We start from the raw sequence: 13335 nt of genomic DNA, 5'->3' as shown, positions 1-13335 counted from the left end.
GTTTTTCATGGTAACAGATGTTTTAATTCCAGTGCCATGTTTAGCTGATATTTTTGTATCTGATTTACCTTCTGTCACTGGAAACTCTTCTCCTGAAAGTTTCACTTCTTCCATAGTCAAAGCAGATTTCTTTTCTTCCATTTTTTCTTCACTGCTTTTGAAAGCTGGAGTTTCTTTGTGTCCATCCTCAATGATACTAACTTTTTGAAACTGTTTTTCAACTTGATTCCTTGGTGGCTGAATTTTCTTTACTGACTCAGATCTGTCAACTATTTCATCTCTGACTCCTTTTTCATGTTCTCCTATGGAAACTTCACTTTTTTCTTCTGCAATAACTGTACCAAATTCTTCTTCTTCCACAGGCAGCTTTTCAGGAGCATTTGACTGTATAATTTTGTCTTTTTTGAAGTGGGTGCTAAAGAGAGTTTTCTCTTCCTTCTCTGGTATAATCTTTTTGCCTGGTTTTTTATCACCTAGGAGTGCTTTCTCAGTCAACAGTTGTCCTGAACTCTCCTCATAATGAACTTCTTTCTCTGGAGAATATTTTTCTCTTGCTTTCCTTTCCACTATTTCTGGCTTAAGAACAGATGGTTTAAAAACTATGTATGCTTTTCCTCTGGAAACAATCTCATCTTCAGTGGGGTGTTCTAGGTCAACATTTTTTCTCTCTGCCGGTTCAGTCACCTCAGACAGGTCTAAGGAATGTAGTTCTGCTGATGTGAAGTCCAGATTTCCATCTTTCTCATCAGCTTGAATAATTTCCATTTTCTTTTCTTCTTTATTAAAAATCTTATCTACAGGCATTTCAGCTACTACAGTACCAGATTTCTTCATCCACTGAGTTTTACTTTGTATGCCATGCTTCTTCATGGATTCTCCAGGAGGAACTTCAGATTTCTCTAGGGTAAAACCTCCTCTCTCTTCTTCACTTATAAGCAGAGGAGTTTCAGCTATTCCTGCCTCTGTGATATCCTTTACAGATGAAGTTTTATATTTAATGAGAAATTCCTCAGGTTGCAAACTGATTTTTGAATTTCTCTCTTTTCCCAGAAGTCTTTTCTGGTCCCTGGGCTCATATGACTCTCTGGGCATATGTTTAGGTACATAAGTTGACTCAATTTCCTCTTCTTTTTCATGCATGGGAATCTTTCCTTCATGAAGAACACTAAACTTGTCAGAGACTTTCTCTATAGCACCTTCCCTATGAACAACCAATTTAATTTCCTCCCCTTTTTCTTCTCCAGAATCTCTTTCCGTATGTTCAGATGCTATAGAAATCAGTTTCAATTCTTCATCGGGTAGTGGTGGTTCATCCTTTGCATAAATAATGTTATCTACTGCAACTTCTATTTTCTCACCTGTAAGGGTGGTCTGTCTTGAAACTGTAGGTGTCATTTCTGACTCTTCCTCTTCAGGAGTCAGTATAAAATATTTAAGAGCCACTTTCTCCTGCTTATCTCCCTCTGGTTTCAGTATTACATCAGCTGTCTCTGGTGAGATTTTAAACTCAAGTGGCTCTACTGTCTGAATTTCCAGAAGTGACTCCTTAGGACTTACTCTCTCTTTTACGTGCAAGTGTTTCTCAACCAAAATCTTCTTTAACACAATTGTCTCAGGCTTTTCTTCTTCCACTGGGGGCATTTTACCTCTATGCTTTAGTACAGACGATGCATCAGGCTTTTCTGCAGCTACAAAGGTTTCACAGTAATTTAGAGAGTTAAAATCCATAAGAATAAGCATAAGGAACAATATATTTTAAGACAATATTTCCAGCTATACCTGAAATAAAATGAACATAGAACACCTTTTCTCCACACAACAGAAACTTACAACACAATCACAAAAGAAAGAAAAGAAAGGCACTCACGAACAGTACAGAACACCTAAGTAAACCACTATTATGGTACAGAGCATTGTCCTGCTAGCTTGTCAACTTAAATCCAATCCAGGTTAAAAATAGCTTTCTAATGCCTATCTGGCCACCTATATAAAATGAGTTAGTTATGCTTAACTACATACATTTGGTGATGTAGCAGGTCTGTCTACATCACCAAATAAATGGCCAAGAGATATTCATGATTAGGCTTCTCCAGTGCCTGAGACCTGAGCTCTATTGCAGCCTGAGACCCTTTGAATGATGTATGAGCAGCATGTACATCAGCTCTATAACAATGGGCCTCAAGCTCACGGTGCTTCAGAGGAACTGGACTCTTCGCAGTTCTTTTTTCATGGCAGGGAATGATCAAGGGTCCTAAACATATCAAATGAAAATAGAAATACTCTAGTTCTTCAGCACCCCTGCCCCTTTTCCTCGGACTCAATAACAAATTAAAAGCAGAATTGTTTAGAAACATGTATAACCTTTCTTCTACACAGAAAAAATGAGACAGAGTTCACAAGACATATATCAGGACATAAAAACCATGAAGGAATCAACAGAATACACAAATTTCATAGCAGGACAATAAATAAAGGCACACATATCACCATCCACAAACAAGAGCACAGATTGATCTCTATGGTGTATCAGAGACACTTTTTAGATTAGGTGACAGTACCGGGAATAAGGAGATCCTTGAATAGGACCTCAAATATTCCTGTAATGAGTGAGTTTTATAATTGTACAGGTCTTCATTCTTTCTATCCTGGAGGTATTTAGGTATCTCAGAGAGAAACCCCCTATAAATAGCATAGAATAAACATAAATACCTGCTTTCTTTCCAACCACTGGGACTGTCACTGGAGTAGTAACAGCTGGTGCTGGTTCTGCTGCTGGTTTTGGAGATTTTAGAGCTGTAGGGGAAAAAAAAAACAAACAAACCCCAAAGGGTTCTAATATATTTATTTTAATAAATAATTTTTTTAAGGTAAAATGTTCTTTAAAATGTTGTGTAGATTGTATACAAGTTCCAGTCTTAGTAATACTAAAGACATTTGTTTAATGTCTGAACAATTTTGAGATTCAGCTGGACACGGCACTGGGCTATCTTGTTTAGACCATGCTTTTACCAAGAAAGGTTGGACCAGATGGTCCTTGAGGTTCTTTCCAACCTGATATTCTATGAATATGAATGTTCTTTTAGCCAGAAGTCTCTGAATGGAAAATACTAGATGCACAAGAAAAAGGCTGCAATGATATTAATTACTAAAGAATTCTTACCCACTGCAGGTTTAGGTTCAGACCCAGGAAGTGGGATAGCTGCTTGCTTAGGTTCTGTCATTTCAAACACAACAATTACAAATAGGTTAATGTACATAGTTTGTAATCCCATTGAATGTTAAAGTTAGAAGCAACAGAGAGAATTAATCAAAGACAGAATTTATTGTTCTACGTTTCATTTAGCCAGAAAGCAAGAAATTAAGTTGAGATAAACTCTTGAAAAGCAAGATATGATGGAATAAACATGACTTTTTCAAGCACTGAAGAAGTAAAGACAACAAGAAATCCAGAAGAATGCAAAGTTGTTAGTCATGGACAGGCTGGTTGATAGTAATGCATTAGGTCAACATAGCATGATATTCACCAATGAATATAATTTAGTTGCTGCAATAAGAAACAGAGCACCAAGCATCTGTACCTTTTGGTGGTTTGGGCACATATTTCTCCTCTTTTTTTATTTCAGGTATCTCAGTTTTCTTCTTAGGAACCTCTGGGACTTTAAAATATTATTTTTACATTGTAAGATATATTAAACCACCTTGAATCCCCAAATGTATTATCTCCAATGTATTTAAAAGTTTTCATTTTTGTAGACATAAACAGTTTCAGATGTTCATAAGATTTAGGAATATGCACTTTTAAGAGTGAGATTTGAATACATTAGAAATACTAAATGGACAACAGGACAAATATTTGTAAAACGTTAACTAAAAGAATGTTTGGATTAACTATTTTGCTGTAGTTATATTTTCATCAATATTATAAAATATTTGTAAAATTCTCTTCTATAAACAGTGAAGATTGAAAAGCAATTACAAAATGCAGAATTCAGACCCAAATGTGGATGTCAGGTTTAGTTATGCTTTCAGCAAAGCTTTAATTCAAACAATTAGATTAACACAACATTTAATACAACACCATCATTTAAAATCTCACTTTCACTTCTGAATTGCAGTGAACGTTACTTGAAAATTGGATTTTTTTATTTTAATTATACTTTACTGGATAGATTTGAATGTAAATTAGTACCTTCAGGTTTCTTAATTTTTTCTACTGGTGTAAGTACTGGTTTAACTTCTGGTTTAGGTTCTTTTTCTGGTTTAGGTTCTTCCTCTTCTTTTTCCTTTTTAAGAACTTTAAAAGAAAAGGAATTTTGGTTTTTAAAGCACAGGTAAACAAAAGAATAAGATGGAGAACAAGAAATAAAGATTGAAATATATCAGCAATTATGAAGAAACAGGAATATAAAATATAGAGTTTGATATAAATGGAAGATATTGTTTAACTAGTCAAGATACTATTCTGAAAGCCTTTTTAAATTCAAAGTCATCTAGAGCAAAAAGATAATTTTATTAGAAGTGATCCATCTGGAAAGAAAGATGCTAACTGTCAATGATAGAATAAAATTTCTTATAATATCACATACTTCTTAAAATATTTAAATGATGACTTACCATACAGAATTATACATTAATAACTGTAGCTACAGATGTTTTTCATGGACAAAAAGCAGGATTATGAATTAAACTCTTATTGACTCCATTGAGAGAGAAAGAGTGAATCTTCAAGTGTTATATTTGGAGAGTTTGAATTTATATAATGTCTCTTTTTCATTTTACTTCTTTCAATTATTTCTGACCTGTCAGGTACCCTCTTGGATATCTAATGAGACTGTCACCTGAAAAAGTGAATATCTGTATTTTATTATGCTTGGAATCTGAAGGTTAGCTGCAAGGCACACAGGAATGAATCATCCTGCTGTGGTATTTCTAAGAGAATTCAAATTAGTGCTTCCTTTTTCTAAGCAATAATTGAGCACGATGTGATTCAGAAGGCACCAAACTGTGTCAGGAAAGGAGGCTGATGTCCAATAGTACCATGGGGTTCTGCGATCTGTGCAGTACGTCTAAGAAAACCATAAAAAAGCATGCAGATGGTACATGTGTGACTTTAATAACATTTACTCTGTCACTGGAATATATTTAAGGGTCCAGAAGCTGAAGACAGTGGAAAACTATCAACTCTATAGAGATTAGGAAAACAGGGGAGATTTATAGGGAACAGTATTTTCAGTGTTCTGCTCTGTTTTCATCACAGATACTTTAGATCTCACAGATTTTCAGAATATCCTCACTCCATTCCTGCAACTGTAATGGCTTGCTCCAAGAAACAGACATCAAATAGTACTTTGTCTAATTTTCCATACCACACACATAAACCAATATTGCTTAGGGGAATATACTGAACAATGTTAATGTGCTGGGGGATTTTTTAAACAGAGCCAAGTTACTATACCTTTTTTCAAAACAACTTCTTCTGGTGGAGGAGCAACTTCGGGAATTATTTTGCGAGGTTTCTTTACAAGTCCAGGCACTTAAAAGAATATTATTACAGATTTTATTATGGGTTCATAATGGTGATGATAAGATCTAAGCAACAATTAACCATTCCAAACACACAAATCAAATGCTGGTCCACTCCTTAAAAGCAAAGGTAAAACTGCTAGATTGAAATTGATAGTTTTAATGCTATAATAATATAATATAATTCTGCATTATTTGCATACAGTTGTCTTCTAGGCTTATGTGTAAGAGGAAACTTTCATACAAATCAGCAAAAGAGAAGCATGGTTTGACAAAACTATAAAGGTTATGTATTCAAAGAGAGTTATAGTAACATTTTTATCTCCTTTTCCTCTTTTCATTACAGGTTTATGTTACATACCTATTCATCCGAACTGTCTATCTGTGATGTTTGTAAGGATCCAAATAGTTTAATTTATAAACTTGGAACAGCGTTAAGAAGAGATGTTCACTGCTTAGCTTGTCTTAAGCTTCAGTACATATGAAAAACATAAGGGAGTACTTGTAAAGTGGCTTGCTCAATTTGTTATTCGTCTCCATCTTTGGAAAGTGTCCTCTCACAAAAATAAGCTACATTTCAGACAAATAATAAACCAAGTATGTTTGAACAATGATATGTATATGTTTAAACAGTAAATTATTTTTTATTCATCCCTAAGCAGAGAACCAATTGAGCATGTACAAAAGTGACAGAAACCCATAAAAACTCTCATGCTTCTGTGATTCTGTCTTTTGCATCTCATTGTATTGCATGATGGGAGATTAAAGTGGACAGGAACATATACATCCAAGACTGGAGTCCACTGTTGAGCACAATCTAACATACACAGCTTTTTGATAGTTCTGAGCAAATTAAAGAAGAAGATACCAAGAACTACAACTTTATGATCATGAGAGCCTTAACTTAAGTAAGATTCTTATATTTGCTGGGCACCTTTAGCAGGTGGGGGTTCCAATTTTGGAGGTTCACCAGGTTTTGCAGTCACAACTTTCTTCCTTGATCCAGGAGCTTTAAAGAAAATTATTTGAATTTTACAACACACGTAATAAGATTAAAAAAAAAAAAAAAGAGAACTTCCTAAAAAATAAAAAGAAACAAGGATTAATATTATTGACATAATAGAAATACAAGAGCTTCGAAGCTAAGATTTTGGCTGATTAAGTGTTTAGAAGCAGTCAGATAATGTAGGAAGAAGAGTTGGTCTGAAATCAATATTCAATAGTAACACCAGCAAATTATTGCTGGGTATTCTTTTAATTTGTAAGAACATGTTAAAGATAGAAGAATTACGTTAAAGATAGAAGAATGTGTTAACTTGGTTAAAATTTTTTTAATAAATTGATTTTTTTCCATAACTATTGAAAAAGAACCTGTATAAACTAACTTGGCATAACACTAGTAAAAAATCATAAGGGATTGAGCATTAGTAAGGTGCACCATTAAAGCAATAGTAAATTAGAAAAGAAAAGAAAACCAAATCAAAACCAAAACAACCCCAAAAGACCCAAAGGGATATGTTCAAAGGCATGCGTTTCAAGATTCATGAGTATAACTTAAAAGGATTATTCATTTGAGTTCCCACTGTTAATTGTGGCTTCAGATGGTTATACCTTTAAGTAGTTCTTTTGCCAATTTAATATCCTCTTTTGGTGGAGTAGGTGGTGGTGGTGGTTTTCGCTTTTCAGGGATCTTCTTTTCAGGTGGCGGCACTTTGAATAACATTAAGTAGATTTAGTATAAATTTACTACCATAAGCAGTTATGTGAAGAGTATTGTACAAATGTAAAGATGGTCATTTTCCCTTTCAATGAAGTCAGTAGGAAAGTCTCATTGAATTCAATGGGAGTATGAAAGAGCCTTAGGCTATTGCTTTGTAGCATGCACACAATACAAACATCCAAGCTGACTTAAAAAAGCATGTTAATAACATGAGAACAGAGGTGGGAAGCCAAATGACGAGAAGACTCTTGTTGACACAAAACAAAGTGAAAACATTTAAAATAATCTGTGTGTTGTACTTAGACTTAAGAGATCAGAACTCATTTCCAAAGCATAATAACAGAGGAAGAATTATGCAGAGACCTGCAACATACAGGTACATGTTTGAAGAACGACAGAGCAAGAAAACTACTGCACATGAAATTAAATGTAAGGAAATGAAAGGAGATGAAAGAAAGGTGTCCGGCAGCCTCTAGATGGGTACATCGTATACCTTCAACTGGTACAGCTTCTTCTACTTCTGCAACTAGAATTTCTTCTTTTTCTTCAGGCCCAACGTCCTTTATGATTTCATATTCTTTAAAGAATATTGACAATTTGTGTAAGTTGGCAATGATAATATTTCACATGAACAATTGTGTGCATATCACTTAAAAGAAAACTACTCCAACTGACACCAACAAAAACATGTTAGAAAAGTAATCATTCAGTATCTGTTACCTTCGTAGTTAATGCATGCTTTTGGAAAAACTACTCTCTTTCTTTCTATATAAGAATGAATCGGGGCTTTGTGAAGGATAATTTTTTTATGTGTACAATATAAACTAAACATTAAATCTGTGGGTGAGTCATTGTAACTGGAAAGAATGAAAGCTTCAATGCCCTCAATTAATTTAAGATTATAATAGCAATATAAATACTAGGGTATGAGAGACTCAAATTTATTGGGAATTTATTATTATCTTAAAGAGAACCACACTTTGTTAGGAATGTCCTGTGTAGGACCACATGTCGCTTGGAAATATTTGATTTTAAAAGTGATATTTTACTTCAAAATATGAAAATATAATAGTAGATACAAGAAACATAGACTGGTATGATCTAAAATATTAAATGAAAAATTTACATACATTACAACAGGAAAAAAAGGACACCTATTTTGAGGCCTATTTTTGGAAGAACAGTATTGTCTTTACAGTAATAGCTATGATGGCACAAACCTTCACTTGGTACTGGTTCAGGTATTTTAGGAACAGCGACAGGTACTTTCTCCTCTGGAACAGGTTCCTTTGGCACCTCAGGCACTTGAAAAACATTAGTTCCTTTTCAGACATGTAGATAAATGTACTTAGGAAACATAAAAAAGACAAGGAAACCTAACACAGAAAATCACAGTGAGTAACAGCAGCCATAACCATGAAAGACTGTGTTCCAAACAGTCTTTTCCAAGGCAGTCTATATACACATGAGACATTTTAAAGACTCAGTCATAAGCAAAGAAAAGAGAGAAAAGAAAATATTTCTTCTCAGGAGATGCCTCCTGCCAATATATACCTTTGGTTGGAGGAGGCTCTGGCTTTTTATATTCTTGCTCTTTAGGTGCTGTAAGAGGCACTTTCTCTTCTGGGATAGCTCTCTCCGGCACTTCAGGTGCTTTAAAGATATTAGTAGATTTTCATTTTGTGAAACACAAGATAAACATATATATGCAACAGTGAAAAGTACGATGACTAAAAATTATAAGGCATGAAAAATACAAAGAATAAAATAAAAACTGACAGCTTATTCACTCATATACCTAACAAGTGCATACATCGGTGAAACAAGTGAAAACGTATTCAGAGAATAGAGAAAATAAGGTTCAGTGACTGATGCATGTACCTTTAACAGAAGGAACCATATGTTTTTTAAGAACAGGCACAGGCTCCGGTATTTTTGGCACAGCCACAGGCTCTGGTTTCTTGGGCACAACCACAGGTTTCTTGGGCGCCGCCTCAGGTTTCTTGGGCACTGCCACAGGCTTTGGGGGAACGACCACTGGCACCTCTTCTTCTGGCTCTTCCTCCTCGGCCGCCTCAGGCACTTTAAAGATATTAGTCCCATTTACTTGAGTGTGCAAAAGATCAGAAAACAGCCAAATGTCAAGCCGAAAAGCAGGAAAGTAAACCCTTGACAGACTACCAGGGAGTCCTCTTTAGACAACCATTCTTGCTTCAGGCGGACCACTCTCAGCAAGGAGCCAAATTACGGGCTTAAGAGAGAGCTCTTGCTGATGACCACCACCCTCTCCTGCAGGCATGTAGAGGCACATACAGACACAACACGACCAAATGCCGCTCTCACCCCTCCACACAGAACACAGAGGGGCAAAGAGCACTCAGGACTGTGGAAACATGGAGGGAAGAATAGGCTTTTTCAGAACACCACTGTATACCTTCAGCTGGAGGAGCTTCTGGCTCTCCAGCCTCAGCAACTGGTGCCACCTCTTCTGCTGCTTCCTCTTCCTCTCCCTCTGCCTCAGGCATCTCGGGCGCTTCAAAGATATTAGTGTGCTTTGTTTACATTGGTGAAAGCACATGCCAAATAGGAACAAAATCCAGGGCAACACAGACACAGAACACCACAACGCAGCCAGCTCATCACCTTACACGCACATACGGCACCATTTACCCAGCATGCACAGCCTTGAGAGCCTCGGTTTGGAAACAGGGACAGGCCAAGAGAGGGTAGGACAATGCTCAAGAGAAGAACATAAAGTATCTTCTTTGTTAAGTTATCCATGAGAACAGGTACCTCTGGGTGCTGGAAGCTCTGGTGCTTTGGCAATGGCCACGGATACTTTTTCCTCACGAGTAGCCTTCCTGGGCACCTCAGGTGCTTCAAAGATATTAGTAACAGTTAGTTTTATATATTAAACAGGAAGACGAACAATGAAACATAAACTATAGATGCGCTCGTGAAGGTAAGCAAAATGGTCTCACAATATCTTGAGGCCATTTTTCTCTTACTCGCGGTCATACACACAAACCCACAGAGAGGCACAGGCGCAGGGTAGTGATGCAAAGCAGGTTCTGTGAGAAAACTGTTCTCTATGTTCAGGTTCTGCTCAGGGTGAGTTGTGACTTAGGATACCCCTCTCTGTACTCAGCAGCCCTCCCTCCCTGAGAAGAGGGACCACCATTTCCGCCCTGCTGGGATCTGATTTTTCCCTGGGAGCAACCTCAGCACATACCTGATCAGTTGCCATTCCTTATGAGTCTGCCAGTGCTTTGCATGCAGCAGTGCAGGCAGTGACAGCGTGAGGAGCGCAATATTTCTGCTTTGTCCCTATGTCAGTCCTTGTCTATTTCCGTATTTTTTGTTAATGCTTTTCTTTTTATTGTCTGATTTTCTTATCCTAAGTAGTTCTCTTGCCTGATTTTTGATTTCACTGTGGCAACATCCACAGCCTATATGATTCACGCAATTTTATAACCATTCATTCCTTACTATAAACTCCAAAATTATCAGCATTTTCTTTGAACACTGGATATGTTGTCACTTTTTCTTACTGCCCTTATAGATGCATTGCTGATCATAATTGCTTTTTGTTTTGAACAAAATGTCCATTTTATAGACTGAGACTGTCAAGGGTCATGGAGACATTTGAAGTGTCAATTTAAGAAAACAAAATTGGGCAGTAGTTTGAAAAACTTATGATCAAGTGTTAAAATATAACATTTTAGTATCTGCTGATTCAGAATATAAAAGTGAAGCACAAAATTCAGATTATAATTTGGGTTATTTATAAAAAACAGTAAGTAACTGAATCCCTAATTGATCCACAGAACAGAATGTCAAAATTTCAGGCAATCTCAAATGAACAGGGTAACAGACATGACAAATAACACGTAAGACAGTAAGAAACAGTCTCATTCAGGCTGATGCACAGGACAACAGGTACCTCGAACTGGTGCAGGCTCTGGCTTTTTTGGCACAGTTACAGGTATGGGCTCTTCCACAACACCTTTCTTGGGCACCTTGGGCACTTCAAAGATATTAGCATGCTTTAGTTTTGTGGGCTCTACAGGCGTATATGAAACAATAAGATGATCAATGATACATGCATGCAGTCTTCTTTGAGAAAGTCCTGTGGTTACGTTCAGTCGTCAGTTATGCTTTGCTTCAAACACATGGGATGACAGAGTATAAAATATGACCAGCACGAGGTGCGAATTCTGTGTTTAGTTTCTGTTTCTGAGTCAGGCAGAAACACAGAAAACACATGCCTTCTTTCTACACCCAATCAGAGAATTATTTATGGAATCCTACTGCATTTGAGTATCAGTCATGTGTCATTCATTCATCACCGCATGTCATTGTAACAATATTTAGGACAGTTATTATTTGCTTTATCATTACCACTTATTTCTATCAACTATTTCCAGTTCACATCTCCTCTTCATTTTCAGTCTTCCACAACTCCTGTCTTTTAGATTCTACTCATTACAGAAATACATACTTTCTTTCCTTTCTTTTGGGTCATGTTAATGACCCTTTCACGTGGTACTACTGTGGATCATCAGTAGATATATCCAGATTTTTGCTAGCAGATCTACCTCGTGTATACTGGCATTAACTTGCTTCTAAAGAGGCAGAGAAGTGATACTGCTGGTGCCATCCAGCAATACAGTCTATTAGAAAATTCAGGGATGCAACATTATGTTCTTTAAAGTGTGGACTTATTTGCAGGCTCTTCCTCAGAGCAACATATTATTCCATTTAAACCAAGCATGCACTAATTGCTAATTAAACTTTACAGAAAAGTTCAAAAAAGCCACAGATATTTTTCAAGGAACTGAATGAGTTTTTCTGCCATCTTTTTGAGACTTCATATTGCACTTCATGTTTCTTACGCCCCTGTCTGCCAGAGGTCATCGCCAGAAAAATTAGTTCGACTTAAGTCCAGAAGAGCATGATGTGTCTTTCTAATGATGATACAAACAGAGATGGCATGTACCTTTGGCTGGTGGTGGTTCCGGTATTTTGGGTACAGCAACGGGTGGTTTTTCTTGCTGGACAGCTTTCTTGGGCACCTTGAGCACTTTAAAGATATTATTTCCTCTTAAATTCACAGTTAAAATATACAAGAGAGCATAACATGATAAAATCAAAGAGTTTAGATATCTCTGACACTGTGACATTCCTCTAGTGACTGGTTTGTTAGTCACCTATGCAAAGATAGGCACAGCACCCGCTAGGGGAAGAGGACACATAACATATACTATGCAAAAGAAGGGATAAGAAGTGAAAATATTAATCAATACACTAAAGTAAAGAGCAAATCCCTCCAGAAGATATTACCTTTAGCTGGTGGAGCCTCAGGTTTCTTGGGTTCCACCTCTGGTTTCTTGGGCGCCGCCTCAGGTTTCTTGGGCACTGCCACAGGCTTTGGGGGAACGACCACTGGCACCTCTTCTTCTGGCTCTTCCTCCTCGGCCGCCTCAGGCACTTTAAAGATATTAGTCCCATTTACTTGAGTGTGCAAAAGATCAGAAAACAGCCAAATGTCAAGCCGAAAAGCAGGAAAGTAAACCCTTGACAGACTACCAGGGAGTCCTCTTTAGACAACCATTCTTGCTTCAGGCGGACCACTCTCAGCAAGGAGCCAAATTACGGGCTTAAGAGAGAGCTCTTGCTGATGACCACCACCCTCTCCTGCAGGCATGTAGAGGCACATACAGACACAACACGACCAAATGCCGCTCTCACCCCTCCACACAGAACACAGAGGGGCAAAGAGCACTCAGGACTGTGGAAACATGGAGGGAAGAATAGGCTTTTTCAGAACACCACTGTATACCTTCAGCTGGAGGAGCTTCTGGCTCTCCAGCCTCAGCAACTGGTGCCACCTCTTCTGCTGCTTCCTCTTCCTCTCCCTCTGCCTCAGGCATCTCGGGCGCTTCAAAGATATTAGTGTGCTTTGTTTACATTGGTGAAAGCACATGCCAAATAGGAACAAAATCCAGGGCAACACAGACACAGAACACCACAACGCAGCCAGCTCATCACCTTACACGCACATACGGCACCATTTACCCAGCATGCACAGC

At 37.3% G+C, this 13335-nt stretch overlaps 1 protein-coding gene across 1 annotated transcript in view; it reads right to left on the bottom strand.

Annotated features, from left to right (window-relative positions):
- Positions 1 to 13335, bottom strand: part of TTN (titin) — a 253250-nt gene that overhangs the window by 110723 nt on the left and 129192 nt on the right. The window contains exons 117-120 of the mRNA XM_030485587.1: positions 4190 to 4294; positions 3579 to 3656; positions 3161 to 3214; positions 2710 to 2793 (exon numbers count right to left, since the gene is read on the bottom strand). Coding sequence (XP_030341447.1) covers positions 2710 to 2793; positions 3161 to 3214; positions 3579 to 3656; positions 4190 to 4294 — 321 coding nt within the window. The remainder of the gene's footprint in view (positions 1 to 2709; positions 2794 to 3160; positions 3215 to 3578; positions 3657 to 4189; positions 4295 to 13335) is intronic.

The sequence above is a fragment of the Strigops habroptila genome, chromosome 5 (assembly GCF_004027225.2).
Source record: "Strigops habroptila isolate Jane chromosome 5, bStrHab1.2.pri, whole genome shotgun sequence".
Classification (NCBI taxonomy): Eukaryota; Metazoa; Chordata; class Aves; order Psittaciformes; family Psittacidae; genus Strigops; species Strigops habroptila.
This window is presented reverse-complemented; position numbering and strand designations above follow the sequence as displayed.